Below are 16,305 nucleotides of genomic sequence, written 5' to 3' on the forward strand. Positions count from 1 at the left end.
AGTCATGGATCGTCAGTGCCTTCTCTAGTAATATCAGGCTCATTCTCTCTGGAATCCTCATTTTCTCTCTCTGGAATCCTCACTTGTGAAGGTCTTAAGATACCTCATTTCTTCTTCTTCTTTTTCTTTTTTTTTTTTTTAATTTATTTTATGTTTGTGAGTACACTGTCACTGTATTCAGACACACCAGAAGAGGGCATCAGATCTCATTACAGACGGTTGTGAGCCACCATGTGGTTGCTAGGATTGAACTCGAACCTCTGGAAGAGTAATCAGTGCTCTTAACCACTGAGCCACTTCTCCAGCCCCAAGATACCTCACTTCAAGATAATATTCTCCAACAAACCAATATAGCACTGTAGTCCTGAAGAATTGCGAAGGACCAGACCATAATACCTATAGCCCCTGATATACTAGTAAATATTTAACAATAAGCAAATGCTTGACATGAGCTCTGTGTGTGTGTAATATATATTATTATATGATATAGTATATATGACATAATATATGTGATATAGTATATATGATATGTGATATGTACTGATATATGTGATATACTACTATATATCACATATCACGTATTACACATATCACATATCACATACTACATACTACATACTATGTATTACATGCTACATATATACTACATATACTATGTAGTATATGCTATATTATATACTATATACTACATAGTATATACTATACACATACACTATATGTGATATGTTACATATTACACGTTCTATGTTATACATTGTATGTTAAATGTTTTACATTATATGTTGTATATATTACATGTGATTAATATGGATATATTACACACATATACACATATATATATGTATATATTATATATAACATCATAGGTTATAAATATTGCTGAGATAAAGGATGCTATGATGGTTTTCATTGTCAACATGACATGATTTAGAATCATCTGGAAAGAGTCTCACTGAGGACTTGTCTAGATGAGGTTGGTCTGTGGGGATTATCTTAACTATGTGAATGGTTAAGGGAAGGTCAACTCGTTGTGGTGAGCATCTTTCCCTGAGATGGGGGTCCTGAATGGAATAAGAAGAGAAAGCCAGCTGAGCACTAGCATACGTGCATTTGTTTATTGCTCTCTGCTCTTGACTGTGAATGGCTGTGACAGCTGCTTCAAGTTCCTGCTACCCTAACTTCTCCACAGGCTGGAGATAACCTGGGCCTGTGAGGCAAAGAAGCCCTTTCTACCACGTGCTGCTTTGTCATGGTGTTTTCTCACAGCAATGGGAAACTGAACTAAGACAGATGGAAAGCATGCTATTTACAAGTGAAATAAAAACCATCCCATGATGTTTCTTTACTTACAATTCCCCAGTATCTTAACCTGAGATGATCTCCTACTATGTTTTTGTGAAACTCTTTACCAGTTTTTGTAATTTCGCTATCAAGAACAGATCTGCAAAGTGATACTATCGCAAACATTTGCACACATGGGCTTGCTCAGATGACAAATGAGCATGGACCGATGCTCTTATTAATGTTAATGAGCAAGAAGTGAGACAAGGAAGAACCGTGTAGGACTCTACCCACCTGTTCAAGATGTATATACCCTACTTGCTGATGGGTAACAGCTCTCAGATACCGGAAGAACGTTTCCTGAGTGTCCATGTCATTCTCCATGCAACGGCTTTAAGCACACACATTTCATTTTTTCTCTTTGTTTACTTGTTTTTATTTTTTAAAATCTTCTTTCTATACAATGTATTTCAGTCATATTCTTTCCCCGCTCCCTGCTTCTGTCAGGTCCTCTCACTTCCTACCCATCTAACTTCATGTTCTTTCTCTCTCTAAAAACAGAACAAAACAAACACAAGACCCATACAAATCAAAACAAACAAACAAAATCCAATAAGAGAGAAACTACCAAAATAAAACAAAAGTGCATAAAACCACATGGACCATGCTGTATTGAACAACCCCTCATGGGTAAGGCGGCCTCGCTGAGGTGTGACTGACATGCTCAGTGACACGCCCTTTGGAGAAAATAGATTTTCCTTTCCCAGCAGTTATCAACTGCAAGTAGCTTCTTGGCTGGGGGTGGGACATTCTGTCTTCTTCCCCTTCTCCTCGGGGATTGTTGTCTGGTTTGAGCTTGGGCAGGTCTTGTGTGTGCTGTTACAGTCTCTGTGAGTTCATATGTAGATCAGTTCTGTCATGTGCGGAAAATACTGTTTCTTTGGTGTCATCCATCATCATCCATCACCTTTTCCTCTTACGGTCGTCTGCGTCATACCTGAGCCTTGAGGAGAAGGTTTGATACAGACGACACTCTGCATCAGGCTAAGTGCTCCAGGTCTCTCACTCTCTGCACCTTGTTTGTGGGACTCAGTTCCTGTCTACCGCAAGCTTCTCCAATGATGTCTGGGTGAGACACTGACCATGGGAATAGCAGACTATCATCAGGGTCTATCATTGCTGTGTTCCTTTAGCATAATACAGTAGTAGGCTTTCACCCTAGGCCTATGGCCCGCTAGTCTCAGGTTCTTGACCACTTAGCAATGTTAGGGAGGAGTTCACTGTTCTGTCATGTTCCTACTACACAGAAAAGGAGATGTCATTCCCAGCAGAGGCACAGCAAGCAGTAAAGTGTACTAATATCCCTAAGAAGTGGTGTGTTTGGAGTAGTTATCCAAAGATTTGGGATACTTCTATTTTGAGAACACTTTTTTTCTTTGAACAATAATTTAAATTAAAAGTGTGTATGTGTGTGTTACAATGTTATACTGGTTGACAACATTGTATCTCCAGATTCTTGGACTCATTTGCCTTGTACAGATCCCAATGTCAAACATAAAGGCGTGAGATGTCCGGGAAGAGCGCGGGGTGCCTAAGGGTCTTTCCTGATGCCAATGCTTAGGAACTGGGGTAAAGGAAGCAGGGCCTTTTCTCTTGTGCTTCACTATTCTGTGTCTGTCTCCAGCAGGCGCTGAGAACTTGTCCTTTTGTTTCTAGAGTTACAGTGACCGCGATGTGCAACATGGACTTCAGCAGGTTTCCCCTGGACACACAGACCTGCTCTCTGGAAATCGAAAGCTGTGAGTAGTGCAGCCTGGCACCAGCACTTCTAACCACCTCTCAGTAGCAGGTGGAAGTTCTCCTAGGAACTCTGCTTTGCTCTTCCTGCCATTCACCTCCTGGGATCAGGCTCTCCCAGAGGCCCTTGGATAATCTCTTTTTACCTAAAGCCTGCTGGTTGAAAATGCCAGTCACTACTATAAAACACCTTCAAGTTTAGCATCTGTTTGGATACATGTGTACCAGAGCTGAGCCAGTTGACACAAGACGACGTCTCCTACCACACAGTCAAGGCTTAGAGAACATTTGGAAGAGCAGATTACACATGCGCAGATGCTGCTGGCAGCTCCAAGAGGTTTTCACCTCAGTTGTGTCCAGCAGCACATGAGCTTGTGCAGTCAGACTCAGTGGTCTCACTTGAATGGGGCATAGTGGACACTTGGCAGCCTCTGGGAGAGTGATGGCCACAGTCATTGCCACCTTATTTTGAGGAAATGGCCACACACGCTGCTCTGAGAGCAAGTCGTGGTCTGGGCCATTGGTGATGAATCATTACCCTTTGCAAGAGAAGAAAGAACTGCCCATAGGGCAAACTGATCTCTTGCCAGTACTTAACTATCTCTGCCCTACAAACAGCACCATCATTTTGGTGTATCCTGGTGATTGCAGCGGAATTGTGGGTGAGGCTTTTTGTAGGAATCGTCAGCCTTTAAGCATCAGAGCCTTGCTCTGATAATTCTTGAGAAACTGGGAAGACTTCGAATTGTCTTCCATATTATTTAGGTTGCAGCTTGCTATCTTACCACCAGCCAAGTAGTCTGTGTGGGGATGGAGGACACAGAGGTCACACAGCCCCACAGGCAGGCCTGGCTTGCCTGGTGCCCGGTGCCTGACACTGGATCTCTTCTTCCCAGACGCTTATACGGAAGACGACCTAATGCTGTACTGGAAAAAAGGCAATGACTCCTTAAAGACAGATGAGAGGATCTCCCTCTCTCAGTTCCTCATTCAAGAATTCCACACCACCACAAAACTAGCCTTCTACAGCAGTACAGGTGAGCTCGGAGCATGGGTTGAGTTTCAGGGAGGAGTTCTCTTGGCTGGAGGGTTCAGGCTCTATTTAGGAAGTGTGTGATTTGGTTGTCACATCAAGTGTTCAAAGGTTGGAAACAGAGACCTAAAGCCTTTGAAACTGGACCTAAATGAAATCTAGTAGGTGGTATGCATCAGGTAGGGGTGACTTGTTTCATTTGAGACAGAGTCTCACTTCACTATCCATACTGCCCTGAACTCGCTGTATACTATGTAGCCAAGCTGGCGAACTCATTATATTATATGCACTATGTAGCCAAGCTGGGGAATTCTTTATATTATATATACTATGTAGCCAAGCTGGAGAATTCATTATATGATATACTATGTAGCCAGGCTGGTGAACTTATTACATACTATGTAGCCAGGCTGGAGAACTCATTATACACTATGAGCTAGGCCGGCCTGAACTCATTATATACTATGCATCCAGTCTGGCCCTCTGGCTCAGTATCACCAGTTCTAGTGGCTCCAAGGCCACTAGTTTTGTAGGCAATTTTTGATCCACCAATGTATCAGAGCCAACTGCCCAGACAAATATTGGTTAAGGCTCAAAGGAAAGCCATGTGAGTAGGTTTGTTTGAGATGACTGCCTTGCTAAGTTGGCCCTGCATTCTTGAAATGCTCACCAGAGCCTCTCCTCTTTAGCAACAAAGAAGTTCCCATTCAGACTGGTGTTCTCTGCTTATCATGTGGTCCTGGTTGTGGCTTTATGAGTCAAAGGTCTGTATAGGCCTTGTCACCTCCTGTTGCCTGAGATGATGCTCTGAGGTCTTCTCCAGCTGTTGACCTATGCCGGTAGACAGCTAAGGGTTTCCGTTCTCCATCTGTTTTGACCAGTCACCTTTCAGAGGGTTTTGCAGTTTCTCTTGCTGGACTTGCACCTTGTATGTACATGCTAGACTTTCTAATCTGTTAGCACTAATACTCCAGTTTGGTGTGGCAGTTCAGCTCACCCCTGTAACATCAGTCTTCAGAAAGTCCCTCCAAAATCACTTGCTGAGGCCAAAGGGCATGTCCGACAAGATGCACTGACTGAGGCTATACCAGGTCCTGAGTTATAGCTGCCAAGTCCCCATTTCTCCTCAGTTCTGGGCATTCTCTTCCCATATGCTCCTTTTCATGGAGAACACAAAGGCAGAGTAAAGCTTAATGGACCACTGGTTGTCACTCTATGTCTAGATAAAATATACTGTGCTTATACCTCAAAACACATCTCTTCCCATGTAGAAATCACAAAAGGAGCCAGGCATGTCAGGAGTTCAAGGCCATTCTCAGCTACATCGTGAGTTTGAGGCTGGTCAGAGCATCCTAAAACCCTTTCACAAAACCGAAAAATTAAAAAAGAAAAGAAACAAAGGGGGTGGGTTGTTAGTCAGTGCTTCTTGAGCTTCACCATGCACACAAACCACAGACAGACTCTGCTCCAGTGGGTCTGGGCTGTGGTTTAGGAGTCTGGAGAAAGGGAAGGGAGGGAAGAGGGAGAAAGGAGGGAGGCGATCAAGCTACGGAACTTGTGCATGCTATCAAGGACTCTACCCATGAGCTGTATTTGAACTTCTAAGAAACAACCTTGTAACCATGAGGTTGATGGGCCCCAGGCCATATTTTGAGAAACAAGACTTTAAATGACTTTCTCAGGGGTTCCCTTTGTGTCGATGAAGGAGACCAAGATTTCTTGTAGTGGGTTCACACCACATGACACCACCACTGTGTGCTTCCTATTCCCCCTCTAGAGGTATGGTTCCAGTGTGTGTGTGTGTGTGTGTGTGTGTGTGTGTGTGTGTGTGTGTGTGTGTGTGTGTGTGTTAGGCAACATTTACAGTTCTCTAAATAAAACTTTGTTTTCTGAAGGAGCCAAGCCGCTATGTTGCATGCACTCTCTTCCCCCTGTGTCCCCAGGCTGGTACAACCGTCTGTACATCAACTTCACTCTGCGTCGTCACATCTTCTTCTTCTTGCTCCAAACCTACTTTCCTGCCACCCTCATGGTCATGCTGTCCTGGGTGTCTTTCTGGATCGACCGCAGAGCTGTGCCTGCTAGAGTCCCCTTAGGTAAGAGCTATCTCAAGTGTATATTGCGGGTGTTTGGAAGTACAGTACAGGTAATTCCCCCCACCCTCCTCCTCTTCACAGGATAATTTGGAAATGCTTCAAGGTACTGGTTCGAGTAGCATCCCACAATCTAAGTGCCACATGTAAATCTGTCCAGGCTTTCATGGTTGTCCACCCAAACAGCTCACCTGTAGTCCTCTAAGAGCCTTGTCCTGAGGGTTCCTAGTCTTTGGGTAATTTCCATACTGGTCTGTATAATGTATTCTGTAGCAGTGTTTCTCAAAGGGTGGCCCAAGGGACCTTTGCACTAGAATCCTTGAGGGGTGTTGTTAAAAATGAAAGCTGGGTAAGACAGAATTCCTGGGTAAGGACCTGCATTGGGGAGAGGGGTTAAGATAAGGTTCCCCTGTGTATCCCTGGATGTTCTGGAACTCACTCTGTGGACCAACTGGCGTCATACTCAGAGATCTGCCTGCCTCTGCCTCCTGAGTGCTGAGATCAAAGGTGTGTGCGCTATGCTGCCTGGTCAGGACCTGCATTTTCAATATGTCCCTCTCCCCATCCCAAGCACTGAGCTCACGTAGTCACAGGCATTACTACTGCTGAGACAGCTCAGGCTGCAAGGGACAGGGCAGCCTACCAGGCTTCAATGAAATGGTTTGGAGTTGGCCCTTAGGATAACCCTAATCCTCTGTGATTTGATGTTTTCCAAACAAATGTTCTGAGCTTAATTTAAAATCCTGGGCAATTTCCCACAGGCAGATGCCCTGTTCTCTAGCAGTTGCTAGCCATCACACGCCAACAAGTACTGTTCTAAATACATGTGTGCTTCCATATTGAAATCTGCCCCCTATAAATAAAATGATCCTGGTAGAACCGATGTCAAGATACTCAAGGTCCTCCTTCTGGACGGGCACACTGGTGGACAGGCACACTGGTCCAGCATGGGGTGGCTGTAGGCTGAAGGGACAGGCTCAGGATTATAGGAATTTTATGACACAAAGGACTCTGTGTTAAAATAAACCCCATGCTCACCACCTGATTGTGTGTGTCTATATCTCCTTTCTTGAAACAATGGAAAGAAGTATCCATGTGCTAAAATGTCTGGAGCTTTCTGCAGAAAGGATGAGATGTGGTGCTGTATGTCAGGTGGACAGAGGAGGAAGTGGAGATGAGGGGCAGAGAACCTGGGAGAGACTCATGAGAGCCAGCTCTTGAGAGACAGGAGGATGTTCACAAGAAGGGAACAGGTGCTAAATGTCTAGGCCAAGGGAGAACAAGAGACCGAGGTGGTTGGAGGTCGAGGCCTAGAGTGTCTGGTGAAGGCCAGCACAAGCTTATTTCTCACGGTTTATGGCAGGCATCACCACGGTGCTGACCATGTCCACCATCATCACGGGCGTGAATGCCTCCATGCCCCGAGTGTCCTACATCAAAGCTGTGGACATCTACCTCTGGGTCAGCTTTGTGTTCGTCTTCCTCTCCGTGCTGGAGTACGCAGCTGTCAACTACCTGACCACAGTGCAGGAGCGGAAGGAACGGAAGCTTCGGGAGAAGGTGACTTTACCATGACATGTGCCGGGCTAGCTTTGAGCCTGTGGGTAGGTCCAGCCCTTCCTGTAAAATGAGGCTGTGATACCCTCTCCTCAGCTGACTTCCAGCCATGGTCATGAGCGGATGGAATGATGTATGCTTTGGTATTTGACATTCACATCTCTTTTTTTTTTTCCTTTAAAAAACTTTTATGTGCATTGTTGTTTTGCCTGCGTGCGTGTCTGTGTCAGAGTGTCGGGGCCCCTGCAACTGGCATTACAGACAGTTGTGAGCTGCCATGTGGGTGCTGGGAATTGAACCAGGGTCCTCTGGGAGAGCAACCATGCTCCTAACCTCTGAGCCATCTTACCAGCCCCTGACATCTTTCATTCAATGAAGAAATTCAATTCAACAACTATATCCCAGCAGCCACTAAACCAAATTAAGACATAGTTCATTTAATTGTGCGTCTGTTTAGAATGTATTGAAGTGCTTCTCAGCCTGTGGTTGCCAGGGATTGCCTAAGACCATCGAAAAACACAGATATCTACATTACAATTCATAAAAGCAGCGAAATTACAGTTATGAAGTACAATAAAAATGATTTTATGGTTGGTGACACCACAGCAAGCACCAAACCCTTGATAAAAATGTTTAATAGATGATGTCAACAACCTGCAATCCAGCCACTAAGAGGCTCATAGGTTACACCCTTCATGCCCAGGCCTTCTGCAGGCTTTGGAGCAACAGTCCTCAGTTCACATACCCCTGTGTGTTTGCAGATCTCCTGCACCTGTGGGCTGCCCCAGCCTCGAGGGGTGATGCTGGACAGCAGCTACAGTGATGGAGAGGTGAACGACCTGGGCGGCTACATGCCTGAGAACGGAGAGAAACCCGACCGGATGATGGTGCAGCTGACTCTGGCCTCTGAGAGGGGCTCTCCACAGAGGAAGGGCCAGAGAGGCAGCTATGTGAGCATGAGGATCAACACTCACGCCATTGATAAATACTCAAGGATCATTTTCCCAGCCGCTTACATTTTATTCAATCTGATATACTGGTCAATTTTCTCTTAGATGCCTGTAATTGTGTATGTCTCAGCATGTCCTACAGAAGTTGCTGTGAAATGAAAATTAGGGCTTAAAGCCATCCCACTGGGTTTTCACTGTCCCCTTTTCAGCTATTCAAAGCTGCACTGACAAGACACCTCTGTTTGCACTTATTAAATATCAGTTCTCTACACAACATTATACTAGGTGTTGCAGGAAGTTGCCATGATAGTACCTGACATTAGCTGCTCCCAGATCCAGGAAAAGCACAGAGGACATATGGACATGTCGCAATCAGGAGCCCCTGACTCTGTTCACATTGAGGGGTTTCTTCATCAGTGGACTGTGTTCTTTAGACTAGGTAGCTCTGGGAAGTACCTAAATAAAATGCGTTTGCATTGAGCCCACAGGCCCATAAACCCCTTCTGATGAAAGGCCAGGCTTCAGGGTCTCTGCACCTGCTCGCATCCCCGGTACTTAATGAAAGGCAGTGGTGCTCACAGGATCTCCTTTTTTTTCAAGCTGTGCATTTGTTTCCTTATAAGAAACACTCTTTAAATTGCTGAGATTTCCCTAGCAGAGAAACTCTGGAGATATGGATACATGTATCATTTCGTCTGTTTTGTGGAGGTGACTAAGCTGGAGAACTCTCTTCCTTTCCCTGTCCTCTAGTCACTGTTGCCTGCCTCTCCACCACGGAGCAGGTGCTTTCTTCAAAATAAAGTCTTTTCTCAGTAGCATGATGTCATCACTGACTGAGGGGCTTGAAGAGGTATTGATTTCTTCTGCACACTCAGCATTTTGAGAAACCTTGAGGCTGTTTCTAACTCATGAGAATGAGAAGCAAACTGTTTCTTAAGAGAAAGTAACATTAGAAAGCAAAAGAAGCAGACAGACATCTTCATTTCCATCCACTGAGTGTCAGTGCTGTCTGGGAACTAGAGAGCAAATTATCTTCTAGACTGAGCAGCCCATAGACCAGATAAGGCGACCCAGTAGCAACTGATGTCAGCCATGGGTTATAATTTGATGTATTGTTTAAAAATAGAAGCCTTCATATTATTTATCTAGAAGATATATAGTAACCCCAATCAAACCTGCCCAAACAGTATTTAACAGTATGACATTTTCTCTGGGCCACGTCTTTCACCCAGAGAGACATCTCTTCAGTATCTACCACATTACCAGCAGCCACTAAGCCATCTTAACTAAGTCCTGGTCCATTTACTTGTGACTGTGTTCAGACTTTAGTGAGAGAATCCCAGGAGAAACATAAATGATAATTTAACATTGTGGAGCATATTTTGAATAAATAGGGAGGTAGTCTAAGAGACCTGTCCCGGGGCAACCATCCTCTGTGCTAAGAAACCTACCTTCATATATGTCCTTATATCCCTCATCATTTCAAAGTTAACTTGATGGATCAATACTAAATAATATCATATACATGGCTATTCTTTATTCTGATCTTAAAAAGAACTATTCGCAAATTCCTACTTAGAAGACAATCTCTCATTTCCCCCAATAAAAAGGTCATTAAAAGCTTTTATCAAACTCAAGTAGTAGACTTAGAGGGATAAATTAAGTAATTAACATTGATTTTCAAAATGACTGTTTTGCCAAGTATAGTATTCCACACACTTGGGAAATAGAAGCGGGTCAGTCTGGAATTCAAAGCCAGTCTTAGCTTTATAGCAGATTGGAGGCAAGCCTGGGCTATGTGAGGTTTAAAAGGGTTGATTTTTCATTTTTATTTTATGAAACAATTACCATTAAAGTCAACATGTTTGCTACTGTCTTCTTCCTCAGCACTGGGGCCACTGAGCAGTCTAGGTTTCCAGAGCGTGCGACTAAACCCCTATGCACTGTCTGGGATACTAGACCATCTGAGCCAGTGTGTGGAATGCCCTTCTAGCCTGATAACCTGCTATAGTGAAGACCACAGACTGGATGGCTTAATCGACAGAGATTTATTTTCTCACAGTTCTAGAGACTGGCGTGTAAGGTCAAGGTGTCAGCAGATGTGGTTTCCCCAGAGGCCTCTCTTGCTGACTTTCCAAAGGCCACCTTCTTGCTGCATCCTTGCCTTCTTCCCTCTGTAGCCACATCTGTCTAGATCCCTTTCTCCCCAGTTACACTGGATCAGGGCTCACATCCATTGCCTCATTTGACCTTAGTTACTTCTTTAAAAGCTTTATCTCGAAACCATTTGCTCCTTAGCAATCTCCTCCAAGTTGGGATTCTTCATCTTGGTGTGAAGCTCCTTGGGACTTAGGCTGTGCTTAAGGAGATGCAGTCCATCCCACAGGAAAGCAGCCCGCTCAGGGTAAGCTCAGGAAGCAAAGAACTCAAAAGTTTCAGGAAGTCCCTGAAACTGATAAACTATCATCCTCCACCAAGTATATACAAGCAGTAAGAGCTGCTGAGAGTCACTTTCAGGTAATCCAAGCTGTCTGGAAGAGGCAAAGACCAGCCAAGCTGCCTAGAAGGGACAGTTCCAATCCATCTAGCTGTCTGCAGGACATGCAGTGAGCTCCAGATTCCCAGTTAGTGGGAGCTGTCACCATGATGGGGTGGGCTTTGGTAATGCAGCTGCTAGTCATTTCTACATCTCTAAATGACCCCAATAAACCTCATTGGTTCACCACATTGGACATTGGAGGTATGGTCTCTCATTGGTTGTCTACCTGGAGTGGGCACATGTTTGTTCACAGATGTACAGGAACAGTGTCACACACCACCATCATGTATATTTCCATAATGCATGCCCATGGAAATTTACTTGCATCAGAGCACATCTAACACTATATAAATAGTTATATTGCATTATTTAGGGAATGACAAGAAAAAACAATCTGGGGACTGGAGAGATAGTTCTGTGGGTAAGAGCACTGCTGCCCAAGTTTGAAGAAATAGGTTGAAATCAGCAGCACCCACCCAGAAAGCTGTGTGTGCCCTTGTGCATGTCTGCAGTGCTAGTGCTGTGGTGTGGGTGTATGCGTAAATATGTGTGTGTACATATGTGTAGGTATATGTGTGTATATATATGTAGGTATGTGTATATCTGTGTGAATGTGTGCACATGTGTAGGTGTATGTGCATGTGTGAGTGTGTGTATAGGAGGCAGAGTGGAGACAGGAGGACTTCCAGGGCTTGCTGGCCACTAGCTTAGCTCTAGATTTGGAAAGAGACCCTGACTCAAAGGGATAGGTGGACAGAAATGGAGCAGGACATCTGATATTCTCCTCTGGTCTTTATGAGTGCACATGCAAGCATGTGAAGCCACCACACACATATGCACGCGCTACATTCACATACTCACATGAAAAAAATGCCTGCACCTGTTAATACAAATGCATGCTATTTCTGATAAATTTTGACTTAAAGTCACTTGAATATGTGGATGCAGAACCTATAGGTATGGAGGCCACCTTATGTTTTGGAGACAGAGTCTCTCACTGAACTTCAAGCTTGCTTTTTTGGCTAGATTGACTGACTAGGGAGTCTGCTGGGACTCTCCTGTCTTTGGGCCCAGCACTGGGGTTACATGCAGCTCTGCCAAACTCAGCCTGTCATTGGGTTCTGGGAATCTCAACTCAGGAACTCACACTCGCAGCCACCTATTTTCTACTGTGCTATCTCTCCATTCCTCCAAACTCTGTATTCCCCTTTCTTGAAAATAGACTCTTTTCTCAAATAATATATCCTGACTACAGTTTCCTCTCCCTGTCCACTTCCCCTTCTCTCCAGATCCTCAACCTTTCTGTCTCTCACTAGGAAAGAACAGGAACCAAACATGACAAAATAAAACATAGTGAGATACAATAAAAACCATCACATCAAGGCTGGACAAGGCATCTCAACAGAAGGAAAAGAGCCCCAAGAGCCGGCACAAAAATCAGAGACCCACTTGTTCACACACCCAGAAATCCCATCGGAATCCTAAGCTGAATACACACAGAGAACCTGGTGTACCCCCAGGAGCCCTGTGCTTGCTGCTTCAGTCTCTGTGACCTCACATGTGCCTTGCTTAGTTGATTCAGAGCACCCTGTGTCCTCCATCTCCTCTGCCTCTCACACTCTTTCTGCCTCTTCTTCTGTGGGTTCCCTGAGCTCTGAGGGGAGAGAATTGATAGAGACACCCCATTTAGAGCTGTGTGTTCCAAGGTCCTTCTCTGCATAATGTCTGGCTGTGGGTTTCTGTATTTGTTCCCATCTGCTGCAGGAGAAAGCTTCTTGGATGATAGCTGAGCAAGGCACTGATCTTTGAGTATAGCAGAATATCATTGGATATCATTTTATTGTTACTTTATTTTTTTTTTTTAAAGACCAGTAGTGTTTGGTTTGATCCTAGGTCTCTGAGTTATCTAGCCTCTAGTTCTTGGTTATCCAAACAATGTCAGGTATAGGTTTCCTTCTTGAGGAGTGGGCCTTAAGTCAAAGCAGACTTTGGTTGGTTACTCCCACAAGTTCAGTGCCACCACTGACCTTAGCATATCTTGCAGGCAGGACAGATTGTAGGACAAAGGTTTTGTGGCTGGATTGGTGACCATGTTTCTCTTTGGTAGCCTACAGAGAACCTTCTCTCATCACAGACACTAGAACATAGGGATGAAGGCTCCATGAAGGCACCAGCTCAACTTCTCCATGTTCAATGAGTTGTATGGGTGTTGTCCTCAGCAATGAACCCCACCCCATGCCACTGTCAGTGTACAGAGAACAACCTGTTGTCTTGGCAATAGCCTGGGTTGTTTTGGGATTTCCACGGGACCTCCTTGGCCAACAACTGAATTGAATGCAACCAGTTCTGGTATTGGAAGTCTCATTTGACGGCAAGAAATAGCCAGGAAAGACTGTCTTCCCCATTATTAGGAGACCCCGTTAGGATTGTTTTCATATTTTTTTAGGAATTTTCCACCGCACTAGGTTTCCATGACAACCCTCAAATGCCCTCAATCCAAGATGTCTCTCCCCTCCCCACCTGATCCTCCCTTTCTCACTGCAACCCTCCAGTCCACCCAAAAATTCATTTTATTTCCTTTTCCCAGGAGGTCTATGTGTCCTCCTAGTCTCTTCCTTTATACTTAACCTCTGTGGGTCTAGGGATTGTAGATTGGTTATTATTTATTTAATGCCTGCTTTTAAAAATTTATTTATTAAAGTTTTATTTAAATATTTTTTAAAATAAATGTTGTCCTTTATAAGAGTTGCCTTGGTCATGGTGTCTGTTCACAGCAGTAAAACCCTAACTGAGACAGTGCCTAATAACCACATTTTGATCCATTTGAACTTGAATTTTTGTTCAGGGTGATAAATTTGAATTCTTCTATGTGCAGACATCCAATCAGACCAGCAACATTTATTGAAGATTTATTTTTTGCAGTGTGTACTTCTGACTTCTTTATCAAACCTCAGGTGTCCAAATCATAGAAGAAAGCTTTCCAAACCTAAGGAAGACTTCTATAAAGAAGCACAATACAAAACACAATACAGATTGGACCAGACTAGAAACCCCCTCTTGCATACATAATAACACAAAACACTAAACATATAGAACAAATACAGAATATATTAAAAGCTGCAAGGAAAAAAGACCAAGTAATATATAAAGACAGACCTATTAGAATTACACCTGACTTCTCAGTGGAGACACTAAAAGCCAGAAGAGCCTAGACAGGTGTTCTGCAGGCTCTAAGAGGTCACAGATGCCCAAATTAATATACCCAGCAAAACCTTCAATCATTACAGATGGAGAAAATAAGATATCCCATGACAAAGCCAACATTATCTAATAACCCTTTCCTCCCCAAGTTGCTTTGGCTCATGATGACTATCACAACAGAAACCCTAAGTTAGCTCTATTTTATTTTATTTTATTTTTTTGGATGGATTACTAAATTTATTCATTTTTATTGGATATTTTCTTTATTTACATTTCAAATGTTATCCCCTTTCCTGGTTTCCCTCCCTCCCGGAAACACTCTACCACATCCTCCCAACACCTGCTTCTATGAAGGTGTTCCAAAACCCACCCACCCACTCCCACCTCCCCGCCTTTGATTCCCCTACACTGAGGCATCTATCGAGCCTTCATAGGACCAAGGACCTTTCCTCCCACTGATGCATGACAAGGCCATCCTCTACTACATTTGCAGCTGGAGCCATGTGTACTCCTTGGTTGATGGCTTAGTCCCTGGGAGCTCTGGTTAGTTTTTATTGTTGTTCTTCCTATGAGGTTGCAAAACCCTTCAACTCCTTCAGTCCCTTCTCTAACCCCTCTATTAAGGACCCTGTCATCAGTCCAATGGTTGACTGCTAACATCCACCTCTGTATTTGTAAGGCTCTGGCAGGGCATCTCAGGTGACAGCCATATCAGGCTCCTTTCAGCATGTACTTCTTGGCATCCACCAAACCACGACACTATAAATTATTTTTTTTCTTTTTTTCTTAGATAATTTCTTCATTTACATTTCAAATGCTATCCCCTTTCCTAGTTTCCTCTCTGAAAATCCCCCTTCCCCCTCCCCCTGCTCCCCAACCCACCCACTCCTGCTTCCCAGTCCTGGCATTCCCCTATACTGGGGCATAGAACCTTCACAAGTCCAAGGTCCTCTCCTCCCATTGATGGCCGACTAGGCTATCCTCTGCTACACGTGCAGCTAGAGACACGAGTCCCACCATAAGTTTTCTTTGATTGTATATGCCAACAAGATTTTGCTGACAGGACCCTGATATAGCTGTCTCCTGTGAGGCTATGACAGTGCCTGGCAAATCAGTGGTTCACACGAAGGCCTGTGGATACTTGCTTTTCTCATATGAGATCTTTAAGCTTTGGTAAGAATTGTCATCTGTTCTGAACTGCGGTCTATTGAAGACGGAGCTGTCTATACAATGTAAGTCAAGTGTGAGGCTGTCACTATACCCGAGTTCTCAGTTTCTGAGAGAAGTAAAACGTTCATTTCAACTTTGGTTTAATTTATTGTTTTGTTTTTGTTTTTGTTTTCTTGGGATAGGATCTCACTTTGTAGCTCTGGCTATCTTTTTTTTTTAAAGATTTATTTTATTATTAATATATGTAAGTACACTGTAGCTGTCTTCAGACACTCCAGAAGAGGGAGTCAGATCTTGTTGCGGATGGTTGTGAGCCACCATGTGGTTGCTGGGATTTGAACTTTGGATCTTTGGAAGAGCAGTCGGGTGCTCTTACCCACTGAGCCATCTCACCAGCCCCAGCTCTGGCTATCTTGACACTCACTGTGTGGACCAGACTGGCCTTGAACTCACAGAGATCCACCTGCTCCTGCCTTTGAGTGTTGGGACTAAAGATGTGTATTACCATGTCCAGTCTAAACATTTAGTCTTAAAATTCATGCTATATAAATAGAACATTCACACAGGAAGGAAAGGACCCAACTCTACACTCCTGGTGAGTAAGAAAACAGTATGTAACCTTGTATTTGGGTGGTTATGCTTTATTTTATGAAATCTCTATTTTTAGCTATTTCATTAAAAATA

General features: G+C 43.9%; 1 protein-coding gene across 3 annotated transcripts in view; it reads left to right on the forward strand.

The window, feature by feature from the left end:
• Nucleotides 1-9,526, forward strand: part of Gabrr1 (gamma-aminobutyric acid (GABA) C receptor, subunit rho 1) — a 31,033-nt gene extending 21,507 nt beyond the window's left edge. For 2 of the 3 annotated variants that reach the window (XM_006537613.4, XM_006537612.1), the window contains exons 5-9: nt 2,998-3,080; nt 3,975-4,115; nt 6,055-6,207; nt 7,568-7,764; nt 8,523-9,520. In XM_006537613.4, the coding sequence (XP_006537676.1) occupies nt 2,998-3,080; nt 3,975-4,115; nt 6,055-6,207; nt 7,568-7,764; nt 8,523-8,816 (868 nt within the window). In that variant the 3' untranslated portion in view covers nt 8,817-9,520. Of the gene's footprint in view, nt 1-2,997; nt 3,081-3,974; nt 4,116-6,054; nt 6,208-7,567; nt 7,765-8,522 lie in introns of all 3 variants that reach the window. The other variant, NM_008075.2, reaches the window with a different exon arrangement.
• The last annotated feature ends 6,779 nt before the right edge of the window (nt 9,527-16,305 follow it).

This window comes from Mus musculus, chromosome 4 (genome assembly GCF_000001635.26).
Source record: "Mus musculus strain C57BL/6J chromosome 4, GRCm38.p6 C57BL/6J".
Taxonomy (NCBI): domain Eukaryota; kingdom Metazoa; phylum Chordata; class Mammalia; order Rodentia; family Muridae; genus Mus; species Mus musculus.